Here is a 25,032-nt window from a genome sequence, read left to right on the forward strand (position 1 = left end):
AATTATCTGCATCATGATGCAGTTAGAAACATCAACATATTTACATGAGAGAAAGAGGCAGGAAAGAGGACAGAAATTCGAAAAAGATCAAGAAATGTGAGTGAGGAGCTAAGCAGAGCAGAAGTATCCAAAGGGCTCATTACTGAGTGGAAGATTTTGATCGTGACAAACTAGGACAGAATGAACATTGCATCTTGTTCTGGCTTCCTTTTCCAGCAAGTTCAGAGGACCTAGAAACAATAGTTTGTGACAGTCTCATTAGCACATTAGAAGGTGTTGTTTAGTTGTCATTTGTCTGTCCCAATGAAGGCTAATTTGGCATATGTCTCACATCCTGCCTCGTCTCTGAGCTCTCACCAGCCAATAAAAATCAGGCTGATGTTGACTCTTGTCATGTCTCTTGCCCTTTTCTCTTTTCATTTTCTCTCCACCTTTGCCTCACATCTTTTGATAATATGCTTTTATGTTCCTTTGCTGAATCGGTGATGGTGTGCATTCAAAACGGCCAGTGTGGTAATATTGCTGACATGGGATGCAGTGTGTATAGCAACACACAGATATAAAGTTATGCAACAGAACAAAAAAAAGTTGTTAAGTGAGGGTTCTCAACCTCGGGAAGCTGCATGGCTACAACAGCTCCAGGAATATACATAATTAATGTTGGTGTCACATCAAAATGGGTCAGAAGCATGGAGTTCCACTTTGTAACTTTCTGACCTTAAATATGTGTTTCTGACTCGTTTTGATGGCATACTGACATTAATTATGTATATTCTTGGAGCCAAAACTAGTTTCCCTATTGGTGCAACCAGTGCTGTCGGACTGGGGAGGGTAAATAAACAGTACTATTTACCCAGGGCCCACTGCAGGGTGGAGGCCCTTGAAAATCCTTGAAAAAAGTTTTTTGCGTTCCATTTTAAAATGTCTAATTAATCAATATGATAATAACTTTTTTTAAAATTTTGCCTGAATGAAGGTGCTGAGAGAATACATTTTGCACTAACAATAATACATTTTTAACTTTGTTCTTTGGGGGCTCCATCACCCTTCTAAAATTGTCCAAAATGGTTTAGCCCACACCTGAACAGTCTGTTCAGCTAGTTACACAAAGAGTGCAGCTAGATAGCCAGAAGAGAAAGTCATGTATTTCCCAAAGAAAGTAAAGTCTGTATATCAGAAAAAAAAAAAAAAAAAAAAAACAGGGTAAGAAAAAGAAGTGAGGAGTAACTTCTCTTTAATTTCTTAGAATGGGAGGCAAGCAGTACCTGAATTAACACAGTTTGAGCTGATATCAACAGCAGTTGTCTGTATTTAACTTGTTAGGATTCATTTGGAGAGACATCACAGATCAGAACTTAATCTAAGTTGTTACTGCAAATCATTTGATTTTATAAACCTATAAACAACTTTTATATAGATATTTTAGTTATTTCCCACTGATCAGTCATGACATATTTTGTAATTTCAGGATTATGGACATGCTACTGCACAGATCCCAGCGTATTTAATGTTGATAACAAATAATATTTCATTTTGTCAATTAATAAAATAAAACTTTCCCAACTGCTTCCGATGAGGAAGCAGAGTCTGGGGTAGCTGGTGCTGGCTCTCCCATCTCTGGGGCTGAGGTCGCTGAGGTGGTTAAAAAGCTCCTCGGTGGCAAGGCCCCGGGGGTGGATGAGGTCTTCCCAGAGTTCTGGATGCTGTAGGGCTGTTTTGGCTGACATACCTCTGCAGCATCGCGTGGACATCGGGAACAGTTCCCCTGGACTGGCAGACTGGGGTGGTGGTCCCTCTCTTCAAAAAAGGGGACCGGAGGGTTTGCTCCAACTACAGGGGGATCACACTCCTCAGCCTCCCCAGTAAGGTCTATTAAGGGGTGCTGGAGAGGAAGATCCATCGGATAGTCGAACAACGGATTGAGGAGTGTTGTGGAATTTTTAGTTATCAAAGATCACACACTAAGTAAGAATCGAACAAAGTATTATTTATTAAGAGCTGATCAGCAATGAGAGTCCCACAGTCAAAGGAGTTTGTCTGCATGAGTCTGGGCAGATACAAGTGAGCTTGGTTAATATACCAGGCATGAGCTGATAACATCACAGTAGGAGGTCATTGTTGTAATTTCCTCGACATAGCTGTCAACAAATGTTAAGGTGTCAAAAAGGGGGAAGGGTGCAAAAGGAAGCTAACTAAAGTCTTAACATTTGTTGAGTGAAAGGGGGAAGGTGTGAGAAGGAGTTCTTATCTAAATACACAGACATACAAAGTGTAACCTACAAACTATAAGGGGATATGAATAAATTTTCCATTACAATCCACCCCTTTGATTAAAATGCAACATATTAATCACACATAAAGAGAAAATTTACTCAAAGAACTTCAAACCACCATATGGAGAAATACAAGAATCACTAGTAAGCCAGTCCCAGAGATCAGTAAGGGCATCATGGATCACAGACAAGTTAACAGATGTATCAGGGACAAAGGTACAACATTGATCTCCAATCAGAGTACAAGTGTCACCTTGTGTAGCTAATAAAAATCAAGAGCCATCTTGTTTTATAGAGACATTATTCTCAAAGCCTAAACTTCTTTTTGCAGCAAACTAAAGCCAGAATCTACTAGAGGTTAAATTTTTCAAAGAGATTGATAGATCTTCCACAGTCCATGCTAGTTCCCCAACCCCCCACCAGGGCAAAGCCATCATAAATCCTTTCATCTGTGGAGAGAAGATACCGCGTTTAACAGATGGGGGTGATAAAAGGGGTCAGGAAAAGGCCGCAATGTTTAAACACAAGAACCCTAAACCCCACTCTGTAGAAAGAGAACAGTCAGGGAATAAATCACAAGAATTTAAGGTGAACGAGTCAGAGCGTTTGGGGCAAGGTGAGGATATACATGAGACAGGAGTGTCTTAAAGAGAATAGTGTATCTGTCCCGTTTCGCTAAAAAAAACAGTTCTGGATAAAACACATGTGGAGTTTGTATTGCTGGAAATTCAGTGTTGTCATGATGCTGAAGAGTGTGGTCGTCTCGGTGGTGCTTCCTCAAGGAGGGTGCTTCTGTCCCCTGCAGTCATCTGGCGGGTTGGGACGAAGCTAGGGTGTGTTGTGTTGGGCGAGGCCCGGTTGGATCCAGGCATCAGAGGAGGAAGGCGACAAGGATGAAGAGGATGACGCACGACCATCCCCTCACGGCAGTCTGGGTGTACTTCATGTTGTCACGTGGAGAATGGACTATCTCGCACGGGGCTGACCTCAGGGATTATTCTGCCCTGTGGTTGAGAGGTCAGCTGGAGCTGGGGTTGGTGTACCTTGGAACCTCCTACAGTGGGATATGTGAATCCACGTGGACCTTTCAGCGACCTTCACTGCTGTATGAGTGACCAACAGGACCTGGAATGGACCCAGCCACCTTTCAAAACGCCAGTGCTTTCTTCTCATCTCCCAGACCAAGATCCAGTCTCCCGGAACCAAGGAGTGGAGCAGATCTGATGCTGGCGTGGCAGGCCTTCCTTACCCACACTGTGTACCTGTGAAAGAACTTTCTGTTCAAAAGGAATCAGAGATGTTATTTAGAATATCACCTCCCTTTTGTCACATGGTCCACCCCATGTGACAACCTAGCAAACCATGGGAAGAAATGACAAGGAAGAATGATAAGAAAGGCAGGGTTGTCCATCAGTAGCGCGCACAATACCTGCAAAACCAGGGGTGTATGGAGGAATAGTCAATTTATCAAAAACTGATATACATCCCATCTGTGTAAATATGTCACATTATCCTAGATAAGAGTGAAATTGTACACAAAACATTAAAATTCTTGTATGCTTGAATCCTGAAGTTGCCTGTTCCGGCATCCCCCTGTAAGAACAATCCTCATCAGCATAAGCACATGTGTACATGGTGATATATTCCACTCCACCTGTAAAGGTTTATCCCAAAATGTCATGAGGGTCAAGTCATTTTTGATTTTTAAAATGCACATACACATATTTTACAAAAAGAGATGTAGAGTAGACGTCTCCTCCTCCTGTAAACAGATTATCAGTCCTGCTTTTCATGACAATAAATGTGTGTAGCTGTTAATGGCAGCAGAATTAACAGCGTTATAAAACAGCAATCAGCCTTCTGTGGAAACAATCCTGGATAAGAACCTGCTGGAAGAAAAGTTCATTCAATATCAGTCCATCAGTGGTTTGTCGTCAGGTCAGAGTCAGAAAACTTTGTCAAAGTCACGTCAGTTGTTCTGCGCAGAAAGGCCAAATCAGAGCAGGTCAATTTTCCTGCATTCATGAGGATCCTTAAAGTTCATTTTGAAATTGTTTAGAAAACATTAATTGTTTTGGAGATTTTTATTATTAATGCTTTCAACTCCAAGATGATATGGACGTAAACCCAATTAAAATTCTTTTAATGATGTGTCCATCATCAGCCAAATTTGCTCGAGCAGCGCTTTCCTCTTTTAGTCTTTTACAAAACCCTTTTTTTTTTCATTATTATTATTTGTATAAGAGAATCAGTTTAAAATATCCATGGATATCAGACCAATATGAAACAGGTTTTAATTTTCTTCTGGTATCTCAATGGTCATCTTATAGTGCATTTTCCTGTTTTAATGCAGAGCTAACAATGACCTAAAAGTAATTTTATCTGCCTCAACATTTGTTGTTTTAGTTTTTTAAGGTTTTCTTTGTTCTACTAAAAGTAATTTGCATACAGTTACATCTGATGACAGTTAATAGAGGAGCTCCTTAACGTAATTTAATTCATACATCAGCATTTTCTTTAGGTCTTAGGAAATTCCCTCTAAGCAATCTATTTATTGATTCATCTGTTTTCAGACAGATTTCAGATTTTTTTAGTTTGCTTGACTGAAAAATAAATCTATTATGTTTTCAGTTTGTATCTTTAAAACTGTTTCAGATTCAATTCTTGTTTAATATAGATTATAGATACAGTACCAAGAGTACTAAAACCCTAATCTAAGCCATTTGTGAAAGATAAAAATTTAAATAATCAGGACCCAGAGACACATGAACGGTTTTGGTGCAATTCACGCACACACTTAAGGTTTTCAGGAAATCAGGGGACTTGCGGTTTGCATCACCACACAGAACCAAGCATGGAAACTGCCATTCAGTATTACAGAAATGTACATAAGGATCAGTATGTTGGCATTTCCACCTCTGGCAGGAAGGTTTTACTCACTCTCACTACTTCAGCTGTAGTAATGAGAGAGATACCATCTTATCTGATCCTGGGTCAATAGTTAGCCGGTAATCTGGAGAAATATAAATTCATGTGTCAGTGAGTAACCATTAGAATGCATCTGAAGGGATAAAATAAATAAAACATTATTTTCATCCCGTTTTACTCATTTTCTTCTCCTCTATAAATGAGCCGATCAATGTTGGATAACTGAGGAAAGGTTGTTGCCACCAGCTTGCTAAGCATGTTCTGTTCTTTCTAAATCATGAAAACAAACAAGACAGGGTTAGTAGCTCATCATTTCATGTTATGTGATGTCAGTAGCAAGCAAGTACTTCGTTGCAGTGAGCGTGCGTGTATTTGTGTATGTAAAGGTGTCTCTAGTTCCAGCTGTGAACTAGTCTTTTGTGTGTGAAATGTCTAGACGTGAAGCTTCTTCTGTTTACTCTTTAACACTTTCTTTCCATAACGATGTAGATCTGTTTAACTTCAATAAAGATTTTGAATTAAATCATTAATTATTTGTGGTAAGAAATCAGAACAATCTCACCATCATTGTTTTAACTGGTCACATGACTGCTTCCATCCCCGAGTCAGCTCTGCCGTGGATCAGTCAGACGGCAAACCGCCTTTTGATTTTATGGCCAATGACCCTTTTTCACCACGTGGATGTTCTCTCTCTGGTCAGTAGAACCGGATGGTTTTTCAACCTCGGGTCTTCAGCACCCACCTCTCGGTTCGCCCCTCAAAGTCCAGCGGCCATGCCACCTCGGAGCTGGACTACAGAGCTCACAGTCAGTTTCTTGTCCCAGTTCAGTCTTCTTGTCCTCTGAACAAAACGCATGATCAGGAGCGTTGTGGAGGATGGTGTCCTACCATCCAAAAACAGATGTTTACCCGTCCATCAAACATCTGGTTTCAGTCTCTTTGAAACTAGGATATTGTTGGATATCAGATGTCTTTGTTTCTTCTCTTGAATCTTGTAGAACATCGGGTGGTGTTGGTAGATATGGGCATCCGTATCAGTTCGTAGGACATGGTGGTGATAGAAATTTTAGATATATATATATACATATATATATATATCGGTGGGTCTCTGCTGACTTTTATCCAGGCGGAAGAACTGAGTCGGGTCAGGTATGCAGCCTGTGAGCTTCAGGAGAGGGTGTCTCCGACGGAGACGGAGGAAGGAGGAAAAGAAGAAAAAGAAAATAGGGTCAATATTTATCCTACAAAGATTATGCATGTGTCTGAGGAAAGTTGCAAGTGTTTTCTCTCAGAGATTTGACAAAGCTAAAAAATAAATCTTCTGTGTGTGTATCTAATTTCCTTTAAGGTAAAAATTGTTTATGTTTGACAAGTTTTTTTTTTTTAAAAGAGCACACAAATTAAGTAGAAAGAACACAATAAAATTAAAGCATTGTGATGAAGGTGTCTGGAAGAAAGGACTGAAAGTCTTATAAAAATATTTTATAAATGCAAATACAAGCCAGCTGAGACTCAAAAACTATGTTTTTTCAAACAACCAGCTTTTACAACCCGAAGGTGTCCTTGTATGTATTAAATATTCTGGAGCAGAGCAAAACATTTCCTCAGCCTGATCAGATCATTTTTCATTATCTGGATCTTTTCCAGACGTAATTTTAGCATCTCCTTCTAATTTAGTTTTTTCTGTAAAAAGTACCCATTTTATTTCTTCATGAGATTTCTCAATCCTACTTAAACTGTTAGACAGTGCTTCATTATTACCGGCAGCGTGTCCTCTCTGTCTGCTGCTTCGGAATGTGAGAGAAATCTCCAACCACACACTTTAACACTTTAACTCTTTCGTTATCTTCTTATTATTTGGTATCATTATTTTTCCCTTTTATGCTTTAGCAATACACTTATTTTATGTAATATATTTATTTCTTCTTTAGTTATTTAATAAGGTGCACCTATTTGACATTTTCATATATTTATTTTATTACTTATATATATCCTTAAATATTATTGTTTGGCCCTTTTATTTATTTATTTAATTTTTCCTTTGTTACATATTGGGGGTCCCATTCACCCTCCCTCTCCTTACCAGCTGTGTTCCCTTATGCAACTAGGACGTCTCCAAGTTGGATTTTTCTCACTTCGAGTAGTCCACACTCAGGCACAAAAATTACTAAAAAGCCTCTTACTTCCACCACCGGACTTAACCTACCCTACCGCAGTAGAATAGTGACCTACCCTGCTTTCGCAGAATAGTGAAACCTATCTTGTCTTCACAAGATAGTGGGATTCCTACCCTATTTTCATAAGATAGTGAGAGAAGGAGTGGTAAATGGGAGTCCAATATGAAAACTTCTCACCGTGTGTGATTCTGGATGCTGCTCCACACGCAGACTTCGTTCTGGATATCAGTGGTGCCTGAACGGAGTCCCTCCACCGTCCCCTGTTGGTTAAGGCTGACCCAGGGGCTGAAGTATCCTTCAGGATGCACAATCACGGGTTCTGGTCCTCCGGTCAGTCACTCAAGATATCCTGCCGACAACGCCAAATTGTTGTGGAATTTTTAGTTATCAAAGATCACACACTAAGTAAGAATCGAACAAAGTATTATTTATTAAGAGCTGATCAGCAATGAGAGTCCCACAGTCAAAGGAGTTTGTCTGCATGAGTCTGGGCAGATACAAGTGAGCTTGGTTAATATACCAGGCATGAGCTGATAACATCACAGTAGGAGGTCATTGTTGTAATTTCCTCGACATAGCTGTCAACAAATGTTAAGGTGTCAAAAAGGGGGAAGGGTGCAAAAGGAAGCTAACTAAAGTCTTAACATTTGTTGAGTGAAAGGGGGAAGGTGTGAGAAGGAGTTCTTATCTAAATACACAGACATACAAAGTGTAACCTACAAACTATAAGGGGATATGAATAAATTTTCCATTACAGGAGGAGCAGTGTGGTTTTCGTCCCGGTCGTGGAACAGTGGACCAGCTCTACACCCTCTTCAGGGTCTTTGAGGGGGCATGGGAGTGTGCCGAACCAATCTACATGTGCTTTGTGGACTTGGAGAAGGCATTCGACCATGTCCCCCAGGGACTCTTGTGGGAGGTACTCCGGGAGTATGGAGTGCTGGACCCGCTTGTATGAGCTGTGCGGTCCCTGTACGACCAGTGTCAGAGTTTGGTCCGCAGTGCCGGCAGTAAATCAGAGTAGTTTCCAGTGCGGGTTGGACTCCGCCAAGGCTGCCCTTCGTCACTGATTCTGTTCATAACTTTTATGGACAGAATTTCTAGGCGCAGCCAAGGTGTTGAGGGTATCCAGTTTGGTGGCCTCAGGATTGGGTCTCTGCTCTTTCTGGATGATGTGGTTCTGTTGGCTTCATCAGGCCGTGATCTTCCGCTCTCACTGTAGCGATTCGCAGCCGACTGTGAAGTCTCATTCCTCACCTATGGCAACGAGCTGTGGATAGTGACCGAAAGAATAAGACTGCAAATACAAGTGGCCAAAATGAGTTTTCTCCACAGGGTGGCCGGGCTCTCCCTTAGAGATAGGGTGAGGAGTTTGGTGATCCAGGAGGGGCTCAGAGTAAATCCGCTGCTCCTCCACATCGAGAGGAGCCAGATGAGGTGGCTCGGGCCTCTGGTTAGGATGCCTCCTGGACGCCTCCCTGGTGAGGTGTTCCGGGCACATCCCACTGGAAAGAGGCCCTGGGGAAGACCCAGGACACACTGGACGGACTACATCTCTTGGCTGGCCTGGGAATTCCTCGAGATCCCTCCGGATGAGCTGGTGAATGAGGCCGTGGAGAGGGAAGACTGGGTTTCCCTGCTTAGGCAGCTGCCCCCGCGACCCGACTTCAGATAAGCGGAAGAAAATGGAAGGATGGATTTCCTAACTTACCCAGGAGAAAAGGGGTGGCAACACAAACAGTTGGAAACAATTACTTATAATAAAAGTAAATTTATTTACAATGTGTGTTAATATGCAACAAAGAAATCGTTTACCAAACAAACAAAAAACAAAGATCTGTAATTCATATATATATATATATATATATATATATATATATATATATATATATATATATATATATATACACACATCTCATGTCATACAGATGATCGCTATATCAATGTTTGATCAATATGTTTTAATTGGTTTGATGTAGCAGACTTTATCATTGTAAGGAGGGTTTCTTTGGTCAGTTTTTCTGATGTCACCAAAGAGATAATGAGGCCACCTGGAGACAAATTTCTTTAGTAGAACATACACTTTTAATGCAGTGTAAACAGGGTCTGATGCCTGATTTAAGACACAGACAGTGTTCTTATATATTATCAAGTACATACCAGGCTTCATATTTCTGGTGATGGTCCAGAGAGAACATATGGACTTCAGATGTTCTGGCGCCTTGTTGACATATAGATAAAAACCCCTATAAGTAAATATCTCAGTGAAATGTAATGCCAATGTTACGAACAGCTTTAATCAGCTACACAAAAAAAAAAAAAAAAAAATCATCCTATCAGTCACTGAATTGATCTGTGGATGTGGATTTAAAGTGTTTTTTTTTTTTTTTTTTTTTTTTAATTTTTATTATTTAAAAGGAAAACAAAAGGCTCTTGTAAAATGGCAGAGGCTCTCCTCTGCTCAGTTGTGGGCATTGAGTGTGTCATCTTGTTATTCTTGATAGGTGGGCAGGTGTGTTGGGTCTGTCAGCACGTATTCAGAGAAAATGTGCTCTCCACACACTCTGCTTTCATCTGGGGAGAGAGGCACCCCACAGCACATAGAAATGACTGATGTTTGTTTGTGGGTGCATGCATGCGTGGGTGTGAGTGTGTGTAGAGTTCAGCTTCATATTTTATTGGCACTGTGGTCCTCATGAACACACCATCTTGTAAATAAGATTTGTGGGTAGTATTAGTAGTCATTGTGATTCTGGAGTATTTTAAAGATCTGCATTTCTGTTTTCTTTTTTTATTTCCGCTGTCAGGGCTCAGTGGTTAGCAAGTGTTTGGCAGGTTGGAGCGCTCAGGTCTCATCCCTGCCTGCAGGTGAAGGTTTAGACAGCTAAAAGTTAGAGTCTGGGGATTTACAGAGATGGGTAGGATGAGAGAAAAGGGCAGTTATTTGTATATATACTGCTGTAATGCCTGCATTACATCGTCACACAGCCTCAAAGATGACTGAGCTTGTCTATATTACTAAAAATTAAGTGCTTGATATATGACACCTGCACTTATTTTGTCTGTATTTTCCTTATTTTGATTTAATTCCCTATCAAAGTTTCTCTTTCCCAATCTTCTCCATATTGACATGGTTTTGCTGCATATTTTTGCTTCTATGCAGAAATGTTCACCTGCTCGCATCCATGCACAACCATCTGTGTAGGTAGTCAGGGGTCACACAGGGTGACCCAGATTGATAATGCAGCATGCCAGCAGCAGAGAGCTGTCAGTACCATTACTAACATGGCTTCGCCATCCAAAGCTGTTGCCAACTGAAACAACAGGCTGTGAGCCATGTGAGTGAGACTGTGCAGCATAGCAACAGTCTGCTGGGAGGGAGCGACACCCCACTGTCTAAGCTGATTTGCCACAGTCAGGTGAAACAAGCTGATGTTTCTGGAAGAGTTTTTTTTTACCTTTGTATTAGATGCTGGTCTGGTTTAGAAACTGGGGTTCTGAGTTCTTGTGGAATATATCAAAAGCAGAGAGCCCAGCAGGACATTGCCCACTAAGTGAGTAGTAAACAGTCATATTGATATTTAAGGTCTGAAAAAAACATTCCTGCTTCAAAATTGCTGTTTGCAGCATCAGAACGAATGTGGTCTTTTTTCCATTGTTCTTTCTCAGATTGGACCATAATGAGTGACTATATTTATACACCCACATATACACACACTATATGTACACACACCTGCACACACACCAGAAGATGATACAGAATTAATTAGGACAGATCAACCGTGGGAAAAGAAAAGAAACGCAGTGTACAAATATACAATGTGAGAGATATTTTTAAAATGAAACTGGAAATGCATCATGAGAAAAAGCACAAGTCATGAAAGGATGATGATGAGCTGAATATTTTATATTTAGATTTATTTAACAGCAAAATTACCAAAAGTTTACATTCACTGTGTTAAACTGTAATTAAATTATGATAAGTAATGATGCTGCGTTTACTTCAGCCTGAATATTAAACCTGAATATTTCATGAGTATTTCATTTACATGGCAGATTTTCTCCAATATACAACTGTTATTTAGAATACTGTAAAATAGTCTCTAAATACCTTAGTTGTTTTAATAACTACTGTTTCCATCAGTGTTACAGTCTAAAGAAAAACTGACTGAACTCTGAATATTTATCTACAGATTTAGAACAAAATATTAAAATAATAAGAAAATAGTTCTGATTATTTTTGTAAAACAGCAGGTGTAACAACAAAGTTTGATTTTTGGCAGAAAATAGTGATTTACAGTGTGTAAAATGTAGACAAAAACAGAATGCAGTTTTACTTATAAATCTCATCAACTCATATTTTATTCCCAGTAGAACATAAACAACATATCAGATGTTAAAAGTGAGATTTTTTACTATTTCATTGAATATATGAGCTCATTTTGAATTTGATGGTAGCAATACATCTGTAAAAAGTAGTTCCAGGGTGATGTTTAACATTGTGTAACATCCTCTCTTCTTTTAACATCTGTCTGTAAAAATCTGGGAAGGGAGGAGACCAGTTAGTGGAGTTTAGGGAGAGGAATGTTGTCCCATTCTGGTCTGATGCAGGATTCTAGCTGCTCTACAGTCCTGGACCTTGGTTGCTGGGTTTCTGCTTTCATGGTGCTCCAGATGTTGTGTACTGGTGAAAGGTCTGGACTGCAGGCAGGCCAGTTCAGCAGCCGGACTCTTCTCCTGTGAAGCCATGCTGTTGTGATGGATGCAGGATGTGGTTCAGCATTGTCTTGCTGAAACCTGCAAAGTCTTCCCAGAAAGACACGTTGTCTGGATGGGAGCAGATGTTGCTCTAAAACCTCCATGTACTTTTCAGCTTTGATGGAGCTTCACAGATGTGGAAGCTGCCCACGCCATAGGCACTAATGCAGCCCCATCCCATCAGAGATGCAGGCTTTTCACCTGTTTACTGATAACAAGCTGGATGCTCCCTCTCCTCTTTAGTCTGCAGGACACGCCATCCATGATTTCCAAAAAGATTTTAAATATTGATTCATCTAATAATAATAATTTCCAGTAGAAAATTGTTTGTTTTTAATGCAGTGCTGCCTGAGAGCTATAAGATCACAAACATCCATTTTTGACCTTCAGCTTTGTCAAATGCACACAGAGATTCCTCCCACTACCCTGAATCGTTTGACGACAACATACACATCACAATTTTAAAATGAGGAACATTTTACTGAAACTGTTCGACAATTTTTTGACTCAATTTGTCTCAGATTGGTGAATCTCTACCCATCTTTACATCTAAGAGACTCTGCCACTTTAAAATTGCTCCTTTTATACCCAGCCATGTTCCTGATATGTTGCCAGTTAACCTTTTTAGTTGCCAAACACTCAAGTTGTTTTTTGTTTGTACCAGTTATTTTTCCAGCATTTTGTTGCACCTGTTCCAAGCTTTTACAGGTGTGCCACTGCCATCAAATTAAAAATGATTTTCCATGAAATGATCTATTATTTTCCATGAAATGATCAATTTCTCAGTTCCAACATCTGATTTATTATTTATGTTCTAATTGGAATTTTAAAAAGTGGTTTCATGAGATTTGTAAATCATTCCATTTTGACTCTACTCACATTTTACACAGCATCCAAGCTTTTCTGGAACTGGGGTGATAGATTTAGTCCGTCTTAAATTGTCTTTTAGTTTTACTCGTAATTTAGTTTTATTCTAGTTTTAGTCAATTAATTAAAATAATGTTAAGGTCGACCAAATCTACAGTAGATTTCCCCAACTGTAATATTACATGCAAGGACAATACATCATTTTTAAGAGATAATTAAATGACACATCCATTATTCTAAGGTGTTTTTTTTAACTTGTACTACTTATTTTATATCTTAAATTTGTGTCAGTCAGTTGCTGCCATCTCAGATTAATTATTGATACGTCACTCAGTTGTAGTGTTAACATGGCAGCTCTGGCGTCTTTAAGTCTGCAGGCTTGTACCTGTAGCTCATAATATAGTGATACATGTTTAGTTTGCATGGACTTTGTGATTGCTGGTGTGTAAATGACCCTTCAAATCCATTGTATCTTCTAGTGACTTCTCCCAGGTGCTAACATTATCAAGATGACACTGTTTAGCCATTCACACCTGGTTGCAATCACTTACTGCTCACGCTGTACATACAGTATGCTCCCTGCTTTGTTTTCTGTCACATCATTGCCTTGAGTTTGTTGCTGCCGCTTTCCAAACTCTCTTCATGTTGTTTGGATTTTGTGTCTTTGGGACTTTGTTTGATTTTCAGCCAAGCAAATTTTTTTCTATTCTTGTTGTTGTCACTGGTTGCTCATCAAGTCCAAATGTTCTTTGTTATTGGATTTCTATTTTCAGCCGTCTGCAGTGTCCAAAGTTTTTTTTTTCTTTTCTTTTGGAAATATGAATGTGTTATTTTTCTTAGTCTGCACAGGGGTCCTCTTCTACACCTCAACCATCACAGAAAGAGGTGATTTAATGAAGAAATCATGTAGATTTATGAAAGTAAAAGGCATCCTTCAGTTTAAATTTGCAGCATGTTAAGTGAAATCCCAGAGAGAAGTGATAGATGATCTCTAATATGAAAAATGCTTGTGGAGGTAGTCCAGGGATGGAGGCATTAACCATCCACCAAGGTCTACACTGAAATATTTGCATAGAAATTGGATGAGTGGCATTGAAATTTGATACAGACCTTTTTTAACCCTCTTGTTTTTCCACCATTATCACCTGAAATCATTTGTGGTTTTCTTTAAAATATCTAACCAAAAGCTAAATTGAATTGGATTAAATTTAATGTGGATAAACAATTAATTCTAATCTCTGCTTCAGTAACTTTGCAAAAGTGTTCCTCCATGGAGAAACTACCTTGAGAGGTTCACTATTAGACTGATTACTTAGCTGATACATGTGTTCACGTTTCTCACATTGCAATTCAATCTGCACGGAGGTTATTACTGAGGTGAGACATCGAGAAGATGTTTAATGACAAAGCAAAAACAATGGTAAAATTGTGACCATTTGTCATGTTTGATAATGTAATTTCCTTTGCAGACAGTAGCAACTGTTGTATTTTATGATACTGACACTAATTATATCAGTGTTATTCAACACTCAGTCATTTCACCAACATATAACAATGCATTTGCAATAGATTACTGATGATTTATGAGATGTAGCATTTTCACTGTAATGGAGGTTTTAATAACAGTGAGTTGAAGAAAAATTGTACACATTTTCGCTTCACTATTCTTGTTCTCACATATTTGACTTCGTTGGTGCACGAGTGACAAAGGGGACTGCTGCCAGTGTATGGAGATGAATGTTTTTCTGCCTCTGCACATGGCCTGATCTGCCTTGCTTCAGCCTCTCTTACATCATGGCACGTGCCTCGGGGCTTTCTCTTTACAGAGCAGCCTTTCTGTATTTAGAGCCTGATTTATACACAAACACTCACAGCAAAAGGAAAGGCAATGAGTGCTCTTTCCCCCACCACAAATGCTAGCAATATAATCATCTTCCCACACTTCCATGTGCCTTTAAGGATAGCATTGAGAAGAGCAGGAGGAAAAAAAATATCTTAAGAAAGAAAGCAGCAATTGCTAAGACACAAGTAAATGTAAAACAGAAAAAGGGATAGTTTTAAGTCTGCAGGACCTAACCAGTTCAAAGTTACATAATGGTGAAAAGAAGCCTCTTTTTTTGTCCTCCTCAGCTCATCTTTTAGTTCCTGGTTACCATTTTAATCGCATGCCTAGTCTTCCACTCAGCACGCCCTGTAAGATTTGCAATCGACACCCTGCAGATTCTGTGGCTAGTGAAGAGGAATCCATGTGGTAACGAGGGAAGAAATTAAAAATAACTCTTATTTTAGCTTTTCTCTTTCTCTGTCTTTGTTCTCAGGTTGTTAGAGAGCTCGTTGCTCAATGCAGAAGTGAAGGAAGGAGAGATCCTGCCTCCTACCATTCAGCGGCTGATGAAAGGATACAACAAGTACCTGAGGCCTTTCTTTGACAGTAAGGAAACTGCAGAGACATGCAGACATGGAAATGACAGAGCACTTTGGGGCCATGTATATTTGACAGAAAGCAGAAGGGGAATCATTTTGCACATTTATACTTGCCTGTCTGGTTATTAATAAACTGATAAACATATATGTAAATGTAATTGAATTAAATTTAAAATTTCTGTGCTGCATTTCAGCAAAAAGAAAATGAATGTCAGCTTTTCTATGACACCAGCATTAAGGTGTATGTGCATAACTGACCTGAATACTAATTTAAATCTAAAATGATGTTGTTAGTTGTCTAAGACGTCATGATTCACCCTCTTAATTTCCACCAGGCGGTTTATTTACTTGCTGTAGAGAACATCTGTCTGGGCATACACCTTCACAAACAATGCTATGTCATCCACAGCTAATCCTGTGCTGCTGTTTTTGTTCTGGGGTCTGAGAAACCGTCAAAATATGATTATGGTTTGTTTACTTCTTGTTAGATCTGTAGTAACACCTTGCATTTCACCAAGGCAAATGCTGTTAATCACCAGCACTCCTGCCTTAAAACACAAGGCAAACAGTGACGCTGAAAGCACCTGCATACCTAAACATGTGCATCCTTTCTGCTATAAATGTAACCTCACAAGAATGATCCAGCACTTTGAGGGGTACTTATTTATATAACAGAAGTTGCCACTCTCTATATTTTTCTCTCTCTAAAACTAATCTCCTGCAGACGTTTAATGCAACTTACTTATGCAACGGTGGACACATGTGTCTGCATGCTGATAAAAAGGCTCATTAATCTAGTTCACTGTTATAAAGACTGCTAAGTGTGAAGGAAAAAGAACAAGTAGATGAATCAGAAAGGTAGAAAAACTTTTACACCCTTTTCTGATGGTGATTCATGGAGAACTAATCCTTTTGAAGCGTTTACACTCCACATGCTGCAGCTGTTGAGACATGTGGGGCGGCTTTGGCATGTTTAACTATGCTGTCCTTCAGTAACTTCTCAAAATATAACATCATTCTTTCTTATAATTTTTTCCAGTAAATCCTCTATATACCTACATACAATCAGAACAGCAATATCCAATTTCTGTCCTCAAATCCACATCCTGCTGGTTTGAGATCTTTCCCTGCTTCAGCACTTATGATTGAATGAAAGCTTCTAAGTTGACAAGCTGCTGGAAGAATCCATTTGCTTTGAATCAGGTTTGTTGGAGCAGGGAAACATCTAAACCCTGCAGAACAGTAGCCTTTGAGGACTGGATTGAGGCATCCCTGAGTTAACAGCTGACATGAAAATGCATATTATAACTGTACCAGTCCCACAGTGTGTTATCATATGTGGGGAAGTTTAGTGACAGATTTTTTTCTTGTGTGCAGATGGTCCTGTAACAGTTGGGATGAGCCTGGACATTGCCAGCATTGACACCATCTCGGAGATCAACATGGTAAGATTTACTTCATGGATTTGTGTGCTGACTAATGCTTAGATTTAACTAAGAGCTCAAAACTGATCAGGAGCAACAACCAACCTCTGCTGAACTACACCTAAAGTCTAATCCTGACCCTTTTCAGACTGTCTCTGTTTATACATGAAACACTTCAAAAGTCTCATAAACAGGTGAAGCAACATTTGCTTTTTCTACAGACAGCATTTACAGTAAAAATAGATAAATGGTGAATACAGATGTACTGATATGTATTTATTGTGCTCCTAACTACTTTGCTGGTGGTCAGTGACCTGGATTGACAACTGTTAAATTATACAGAGCTTTCAGAGCTCTTTAGTACCAATGGAGCATGGTTTAAATGCCACAGTCTAATTTCCCAACGTTCTAATTCAAACATTACAAAGAGTGAGAAGAATGAAAAATATCCCAATAGAAGCATAAAATTAGTTTAGCAAAAGCAACTAAATATATTTTGCATTTAAAAGAAAATAAAAATGGAAGCAAGCAAATAAATAGAGAAAACTGTATGAACTCTATCAGCCTTCAACTAAAAAAAGATGTCTAATTTAATAGAGAAATGTGGTGAATAATGTTATAAAATTTTAATGAACTAAGAATTGCAGACCTTTAGAAAAGAAAAACTGTTTCACTTGCTTAGTTTTAATACACATGAGGGTAATGTTCTTCAGCCTTCTGGATAGGCTGCAGCTGTCTGAATCCCATAAAGACACCATCCCAGCGGTTACACATGTCAGATAAAACCACAGCAACATTTTCCTTCATCTAGCTTGGAAAAAAATCCTTTGATTCTCACTGTTTTGTGAGATATTTGTGGGTTGACTATGTGATTTGGTTTATCTGGTTGTTAGATTTTAGGTCTTAGTTCATAATCAGCGAACACTGTGCTCTAGTCTTTCTTATTTTTAATTGAGGTTTCTTGTAGAAAATGCTGGAACATTCATTGATTTCTTTCCTTGCTGTATCATGCTGTGATGCTCTTATGGAAAGTTATGGAAAGTCCATAATAGAAGTTACAAGGACCCATTACCTTGTTTTTTTTTTACCTTTTTTAACTTTTTTACCTTATTACCTTGTTCACAGTTGTATTCAGTCCATGTAGTTGATTCGCTCTCTTTTTGTTATTGTTTGTATTTAGATTATTTAGATGCTTAATCATGGTAAAATATTGTGAGAGTGCAGCAACACTTCACACTAACTTAATGGGAAAAACAAACAAACAAGCAAACAAAACCAAAAAACAAAAACATGCAGAACTGGGACAACTTTTTACCACTTTGCTGTCAGGTTAAAATTAAAAGACTTGAAAAACTTCTCATCTACAACTCCATTGGATAAAAAGAGATCAGCATTTGTTTTCAGTTGCTTTAGTCTTTAATTTTTTAGTACTAAGTCTAAAATTGTGTCTCGGGGTGAAGCTCTTGGTGTTGTTAATATATACTGCTTATATATGACCACTAAATCTTTGTGATTACATTGAACTTTCTTTCATATAACCTAACAGAGATGCTGATCTGGCATCTGCATCAATCATTCACTGATTTCTTGATCTAAATTGTGAGAATAACCTCTTTCTAGCTTTGTTTATATAGTGTTGTTAAGATCAACTTGTACCTGTAAGACCAGCTGTGTGACACAATTGACTACATGAACATTTGTGTGAATAACTATGTTGGCATAGTTTGCCTGCATAAGATCTGTAGCTGTGGTACGATCCCTCTGTCATCAGGAATACAACCAGTTCTCTTACTTCTTTAAGCACCCACCAGTTCACTCATTATGAGTATGAATCCAAAGCATTTAGAAGTTCTACTTCACCAAATACTAGTCTTTGAATTCCTTTGAAATTTAAAATTTCTTCTTCTTTCTTTTATTTCCTTCCAATAAAATTGGTTTGTGTTGGACTTTTTGCCCAGTGACATTTTCTTTTACTACCAGAGCTCATGACCAAGATGAAAAGTACTACCCAGAGTGCATGAGCCAGGACATTTTTCCTCTTCCTTGTATTATGTTACACCAAATATAGAGTATACTTAACAAGGAAGCTTCATTAGATATGCAGGCTGTCAGATGTCATCAGAGCTACACAAAGATGCCCATCATTCCAGACAAAAACATATCAATATTAAAGATGTGACTTATCACTGCAACAACAAAACAAAAACAGAACTAAACTTACCAGAAAACTCAAATATGAAAGGACAACACTGACAGTGGTTAGGACGCTATGCTCACATTTTGTTGTTGGAAGACATAATAAACTGTTCAGTACTCCCACATGACATGATAAACAGAATTTTAAAAATGAATGTGCTGCAGAAAAATATGTTCGGTGCTTCAAAAATCCTGAGCAGACCTGGTGACTTTGAGCAATGCTGTGGATTATTGTTGCCCCGGACACAAAGGGGAGGGGGTTTGGGATCAGATGCCATCGAAAACCAGTAAGGTTAAAAGGGTTAATAATACTAAAATATTAACACATATATAATAATAATAAAGCTTCAAGCTGCCTAGTGAAAATCAAATAGAAGTATGGAAAGTTTGAGCTGTAAAAACCGGACTCATCTGTCAGCATATTATTGACATGTCTGGTCTAAAAGTCTCTCTGATGTTAACTCTGGGCCTCTGATCTTGCAGGACTACACCGCCACCATATTTCTCCGCCAGCGCTGGACGGACGAGCGTTTGGTGTTTGAGGGCAACAAGAGCCTGAGCCTCGATGGGCGGTTGGTGGAGCTCCTCTGGGTCCCAGATACATTCATTGTGGACTCCAAGAAATCCTTCCTCCATGATATCACCGTGGAGAACAGGCTGATCCGCATCTTCCCCAACGGGACTGTGCTTTATGCACTGAGGTAGGACAACAAATGAGCATCGTTGGTTACACTTTTTTTAGTCTTTTTTTTTTCTATGATTCAAATAGTAAAAAAGTATGTCAGAGGATGAAAAAGAAGTGTGGATTAAATAAATGATTTGATTACAGTGCTGGGTTTTGCCACACTGTTACTCGACTAGTACAGGAGCATGTGCACTGTCAACACAGAGCTGTGAGCATCTCATTAGGAGTCAGGAAACTGATTTCATGCAGTGTGTAAAAAAGGCTTTTGCAAACTTCTCAGGCATGCATTTTCTTGCCACATGTTTGTGCCTTGAAAGAGCTGTCCATGGTTCTGATCTGAATTCTCAACTTAAGCTTGCATCCAGCATAGTAGCAGTTGCACATGTTATGGTTACACACAAAGAAGTTGACAGCAGCACTTGATGATTTCTTATTTGGAATGTGCCTTTGTGCCTCCTCATCTTCATGGACCATTGCCTTTACACAGCGAGCTGAACACTTGGGTCATTGTTGTGACAGAGGAAATATGGAGCAGAATATGGCTCAACAGTCGGAGAGCAAGACTAGTGAGAATAAAGAAAACAAGACCAAAAAGACAGTCAGGAGAGGCATGGCCACCTCGGGGAATTGGAGCTGTGAAAAAGGGCAGAGTGCAGGGAGAAATATGAGGTGATAGAGGAAGAGGACAGCTGTGTTAAATGTTTCAGTGCTGTTCCAGAGGGGAATAAATGATGAAGCACTGAGATTATTGTATCCAAAGGCTGAGCGGATAGGAGGAGAAACTGTGTGATACTTTTAAATCTCAGGCGTGTCTGTTTTATATTTTTGTTGTTCTAAAATATTGTTTGGTTGGAAATCTGAAATCCAAGTTTAAGCACCAAGAAGACAGGAGCTGCTGGGTGAAAGACGACTTGTGGTAAATTGATCGAGTAAAGGCTAGAATGCCTACAATGGTTTTCTGTTGGTCACTTAAATATTCCATTTTCTAAGTCAGGGAGCCACATTTCATGATTTACAGACAATTCAGTACAAGCATTTATTCATTTGTTTGTGTGTTTATTGCACAAAATGAATTTCTCTTTTAGTCATTTTCAACAATCAACATTGATGTTATTAGTACAAAAAATACCAAAGAATGTCATCCATATTCTCATGGGTCACTTTATTAGTTACACTTGTTAAATTGCTTTTTGATAGATAAATAGTGCATCAGCCAATCACATGGCAGCAACCTAATGCATGTAGTCATGTAGATATGTGAAGACAACTTGCTGCAGTTCAATTTGAGAATCAGACTGAAGAAAAAATGGGATTTAAGAGACTTTGAATGGGGCATGGTTGTTGGTCTGAGTATTTCAGAACCTGCTGATTTACTGGGATTTTCACACACACAACCATCTCTAGGGTTTACAGAGAATGGTCTGAAAAAGAGAAAATATCCAGTGAGCAGCAGTTGTCTGGACCAAAATGTCTTGTTGATGTCAGGGATCAGAGGAGAATGGACAGACTGGTTGGAGATGATACAGAATGTCAAAAAAAACACAGCTTCCAACCAAAGTATGCAGAATAGCATCTCTGAACACACAACATGTCCAAGCTTGAAGCAGATGGGCTACAGCAGCAGAAGACCACACCTGGTGACCACTGAGGCTACAATTCACACAGACTCACCAAAACTGGACAATAGAAGATGGTGAAATGTTGCTAGTCTGATGAGTCTCCATTTCATCTCCACATTCACATGGTAGGGTCAGAATTTGGTGGAAAAAGCATGAAAAGATGGATCCATCGTCTTGTATGAACAGTTCTGTTGTGAGTTCAAGCAAAGACACAGAGCGGAGCACAAGTGAAAAGCTTTTTTTTAAATCTATAGAGGGAAACAGGCTGGAGCTGAGCAGGTAGTCAGTGGTAGACAGGTCTGGGTTCCTGAGAAGAACAGAAAAAACATTTTTAACAAAAACTCAGGGAAAGAACTGAACTGAGCCAAACTGATTTTAGAATGACAGAGGGGTGTTGCCACTGGGTAAACCAACAATCAGGAAGGACAAGTAGGAATAAATACTGACACTGACTGTCAGATGAGGTGGAGATGTAGATCTTGGTCCTCATGGAAAAGGAAAAAAAGCCACCACAGCCACACACACCAGAGCAGGGGCATAGACTACAACCGGTTTAGGCTGGTGATGGTGGTATGATGGTGTGGGAGATATTTAACTTAGTTTAACCACCACAGCCTACCTGAGCATTGTTGCTGACCATGTCCATTCCTTTATGAGCACAGTGTAGCATCTTCTGATGGCCTCTTCCAGCAGGATAATGCACCATGTCACAAAGCTCAGATCATCTCCAGCTGCTCTCTTGAACATGACAATGAGTTCACTGGACTCCGATGGCCTCTCAGGAATGTTTCCACCACCTTGTTGAATCTATGACACCAAGAATTAAGGCAGTTCTGAGGGTAAAAGGGGGTCCAACCTGGTATTAGCAAGGTGTATATAATAATGTGGTGAAAGCATATATAATATTGTGGCCGGTGAATGATATGTCATACATTAGAAAAATTCTAGTAAAATTAAGTAAGTTTTTGAACAATCAAAGTAACGTCCTGCAAAGGATGAGTTTATTTGAAATTTGTCTTTAGTCATTTCTACATTAAAAATTAGGACGTTTATGTCCTGAAATGTCCTCCCTTGAGTTCTCAGTGGGCCAATAGAAAGCCTCAAGAAGTGAAATGTCATTGCTGCATCAATCCATTCATCCCAGCTTCATGCATTCCCTATCATGCTTTAAAAAAAACATATTATCTGCACTGCACTGCCATGGCAATAACTGACACAGTATGAGAGCTTTAAGACATTGTTGAGGTGTGGCATAGGAGGTTGGACTACATCAAGGATCAGCTCTGAGCTCCCTCATGTTTGCTAGAGTAATGGACAGGTTGACAGATGAGGTTAGGCAGAAATCTTCATGCACTATGATGTCTGCAGATTACATTGTGATTTGTAGTGAGACCGGGCATATGTGGAAGAAAATCCAGAGAGGTGGAAAGGAGAGGGATGATGATTGGCCACAGCAAAACAGAGTACTTGTATGTGAAGGAGGGACCGAAGTGTTGCAGTGAGATTACAGGGAGTAGAGATGAAGGATTTTAAGTACTTGAAGTCAACAGTCCAGGGCAACAGAGGCTGTATAAAAGAGGGGGAGAGATGTCAAGCAGTTTGGAACAGGTGGAGAAAAGTGTCCAGTGTGCTGTGTGATAAGCATATAATCAAGAATGAAAGAAAGATGTATAAGACAGTGAGACCACCGTAGGGTTTGGAGATGTTGGTCCTGAGGAAAAAACAGGACAGCAGGCAGGACTGAAGGTAGGAGAAATTAAAATGTTGAGGTTCTCTTTGGAGTGACCAGGATGGATAGGATGTTAGATGATTTGAGACAAAGTCATAGTGGTCAGACTAAGATGGTTTGGGCATGTACAGAGGAGGGATAATGAATATATTTGTGGAAAGATGCTGAGGTTGGAACAACCAATCATAACTTAGTTTGTGTAACAGAAAAGGATGCAAAAGATGGGGTTAGATGAAGGCAGATGATTCACTGTGGTGACCCTGCCTAAAAGGAAAAGAAGAGACAGGTAAGAGAAAAGTGATATTTGCTCGTAATGCACAGCACCATGTTTGGTGAAAACCAAACACCACATATGCATCATATGTCAAGCACAGTGGAAGAGGAGTGATGGTTTGGGCCTGTTTTGCAGCCACAGGACTTGGAGACCTTGCAGTAATGGAGTTGACCATGAACTCCTCTGTATGTATGATATCTTACTGAGAGCTAAAGCTTGGCTGATATTGGGTCAAGGACAGGACAATAATGATCCCAAACACAGCAGTAAATCTACAACAATGTGACTAAAAATAAATAATCAACATGTTGTAATAGCTCCGTGAAACATGAATAATGAAGTGCTGTGGCTGCACCTGCAGAGAGGGTTTTTGATGAGTTTGTGGTTACTCATTTGGAGACCTGATGAGGACTAGCTGATCTTTTGAAATCATGTCTGGGGATATATGGAACTGAATAGAAAGTGTACTTTCTTTTTCACAACTGAAACTTTTACTGTTAAGTATGTTTTAGGAGAATTTCACATTACATAGTTTGGGGATATACAGTTTTTGTTTATTTCAACTTATAAGCAACATCTCAAAAAGTGTAAAACCTATTCCTCCCTGGCAGATTTACAAGATCTAATCTCAAAAAAAATGAGATTAAGTTAAACTTTAAGACCAACTCTCTAAATGCATTTTCATGAAATTCTGATTTAATCTTCAGGATTACCACCACCGTGGCTTGCAACATGGACCTGACCAAGTATCCCATGGACAAGCAGACGTGCACGCTACAACTGGAGAGCTGTAAGAATAATCCATTCCCAACAAAGAAAGTCTGAGCTGTCGTGATTGAAGCAGTGGCAGCGAGTAGGTGGATGGGTGTGATTTCAAGTGAATGTGATCAGACGGAAGGATCAAACACATCGCTTTCTCTCATCTTTTGTATTAACAGTGTGTGTGTGCATGTGTGTGCGTGTGCGTACTTGACTGCTGATGTCACTCAGTAGACATAAGCTGGGACATTTTAGGTCATGATGTAACAGTCTGTGTATGGTTGTCAGTCATGAAGGACTCCACTACCGTCATAAAAATAAACAAAAAGCCAAAAAGCTTTTAAAACAAAAAGGTCATTCTTTTGGTTTATTAAAGGTTCCCAGAAATATTCAAGTTTTACATTATCTTGTAAATTTAAAATTGATAAAATCCTAAATATTTCTAGGTTCAAAACAACTTTAATTTCAAAGTTTGTAGAAGCCACTCAAGTAGCAGTTACAGCTTTCAGTCTTCTTGGGCAAACCTCCACTAGCTTTGCACATTTAGGCAGTTAATCTCAGTCCTGGCAGATCTTCGTCTCGCCATCAGAGTGGGTGGCAAGCATCGCTGAGCTCCCACGTTCCAGATGTATTGTTGAGTTTAAGTCAGTTATGTATGTTAAAGCTGTGCTTTAGACGGTTTATTTATTTGTAATTTTTTATGTTCCCAAGGGATTTCTGACCATTGCAACCAACACCTGCGATGCAGATTCTAGGATCAAAAGCACTTTTACTTGTACAACATGCAGGAGTGACACAGAAAGACAACCTATTGATACTTTTACATAGTACAAACATAAATCCACATTTACAGAGCAATTATAATTTAGTTAAATTTCTGAATCACATGCAACTAAGAGCAATCCATATTAAATAACTA

The 25,032-nt window shown here is 39.3% G+C and overlaps 1 protein-coding gene across 1 annotated transcript in view; it reads left to right on the forward strand.

Annotated features, from left to right (window-relative positions):
- LOC121655423 (gamma-aminobutyric acid receptor subunit pi) overlaps window positions 1-25,032 on the forward strand; it is an 85,447-nt gene that overhangs the window by 49,708 nt on the left and 10,707 nt on the right. Inside the window, exons 3-6 of the mRNA XM_042010044.1 lie at window positions 15,322-15,434; window positions 16,805-16,872; window positions 19,531-19,748; window positions 24,062-24,144. Coding sequence (XP_041865978.1) covers window positions 15,322-15,434; window positions 16,805-16,872; window positions 19,531-19,748; window positions 24,062-24,144 — 482 coding nt within the window. The remainder of the gene's footprint in view (window positions 1-15,321; window positions 15,435-16,804; window positions 16,873-19,530; window positions 19,749-24,061; window positions 24,145-25,032) is intronic.

This window comes from Melanotaenia boesemani, chromosome 16 (genome assembly GCF_017639745.1).
Source record: "Melanotaenia boesemani isolate fMelBoe1 chromosome 16, fMelBoe1.pri, whole genome shotgun sequence".
Lineage (NCBI taxonomy): Eukaryota > Metazoa > Chordata > Actinopteri > Atheriniformes > Melanotaeniidae > Melanotaenia > Melanotaenia boesemani.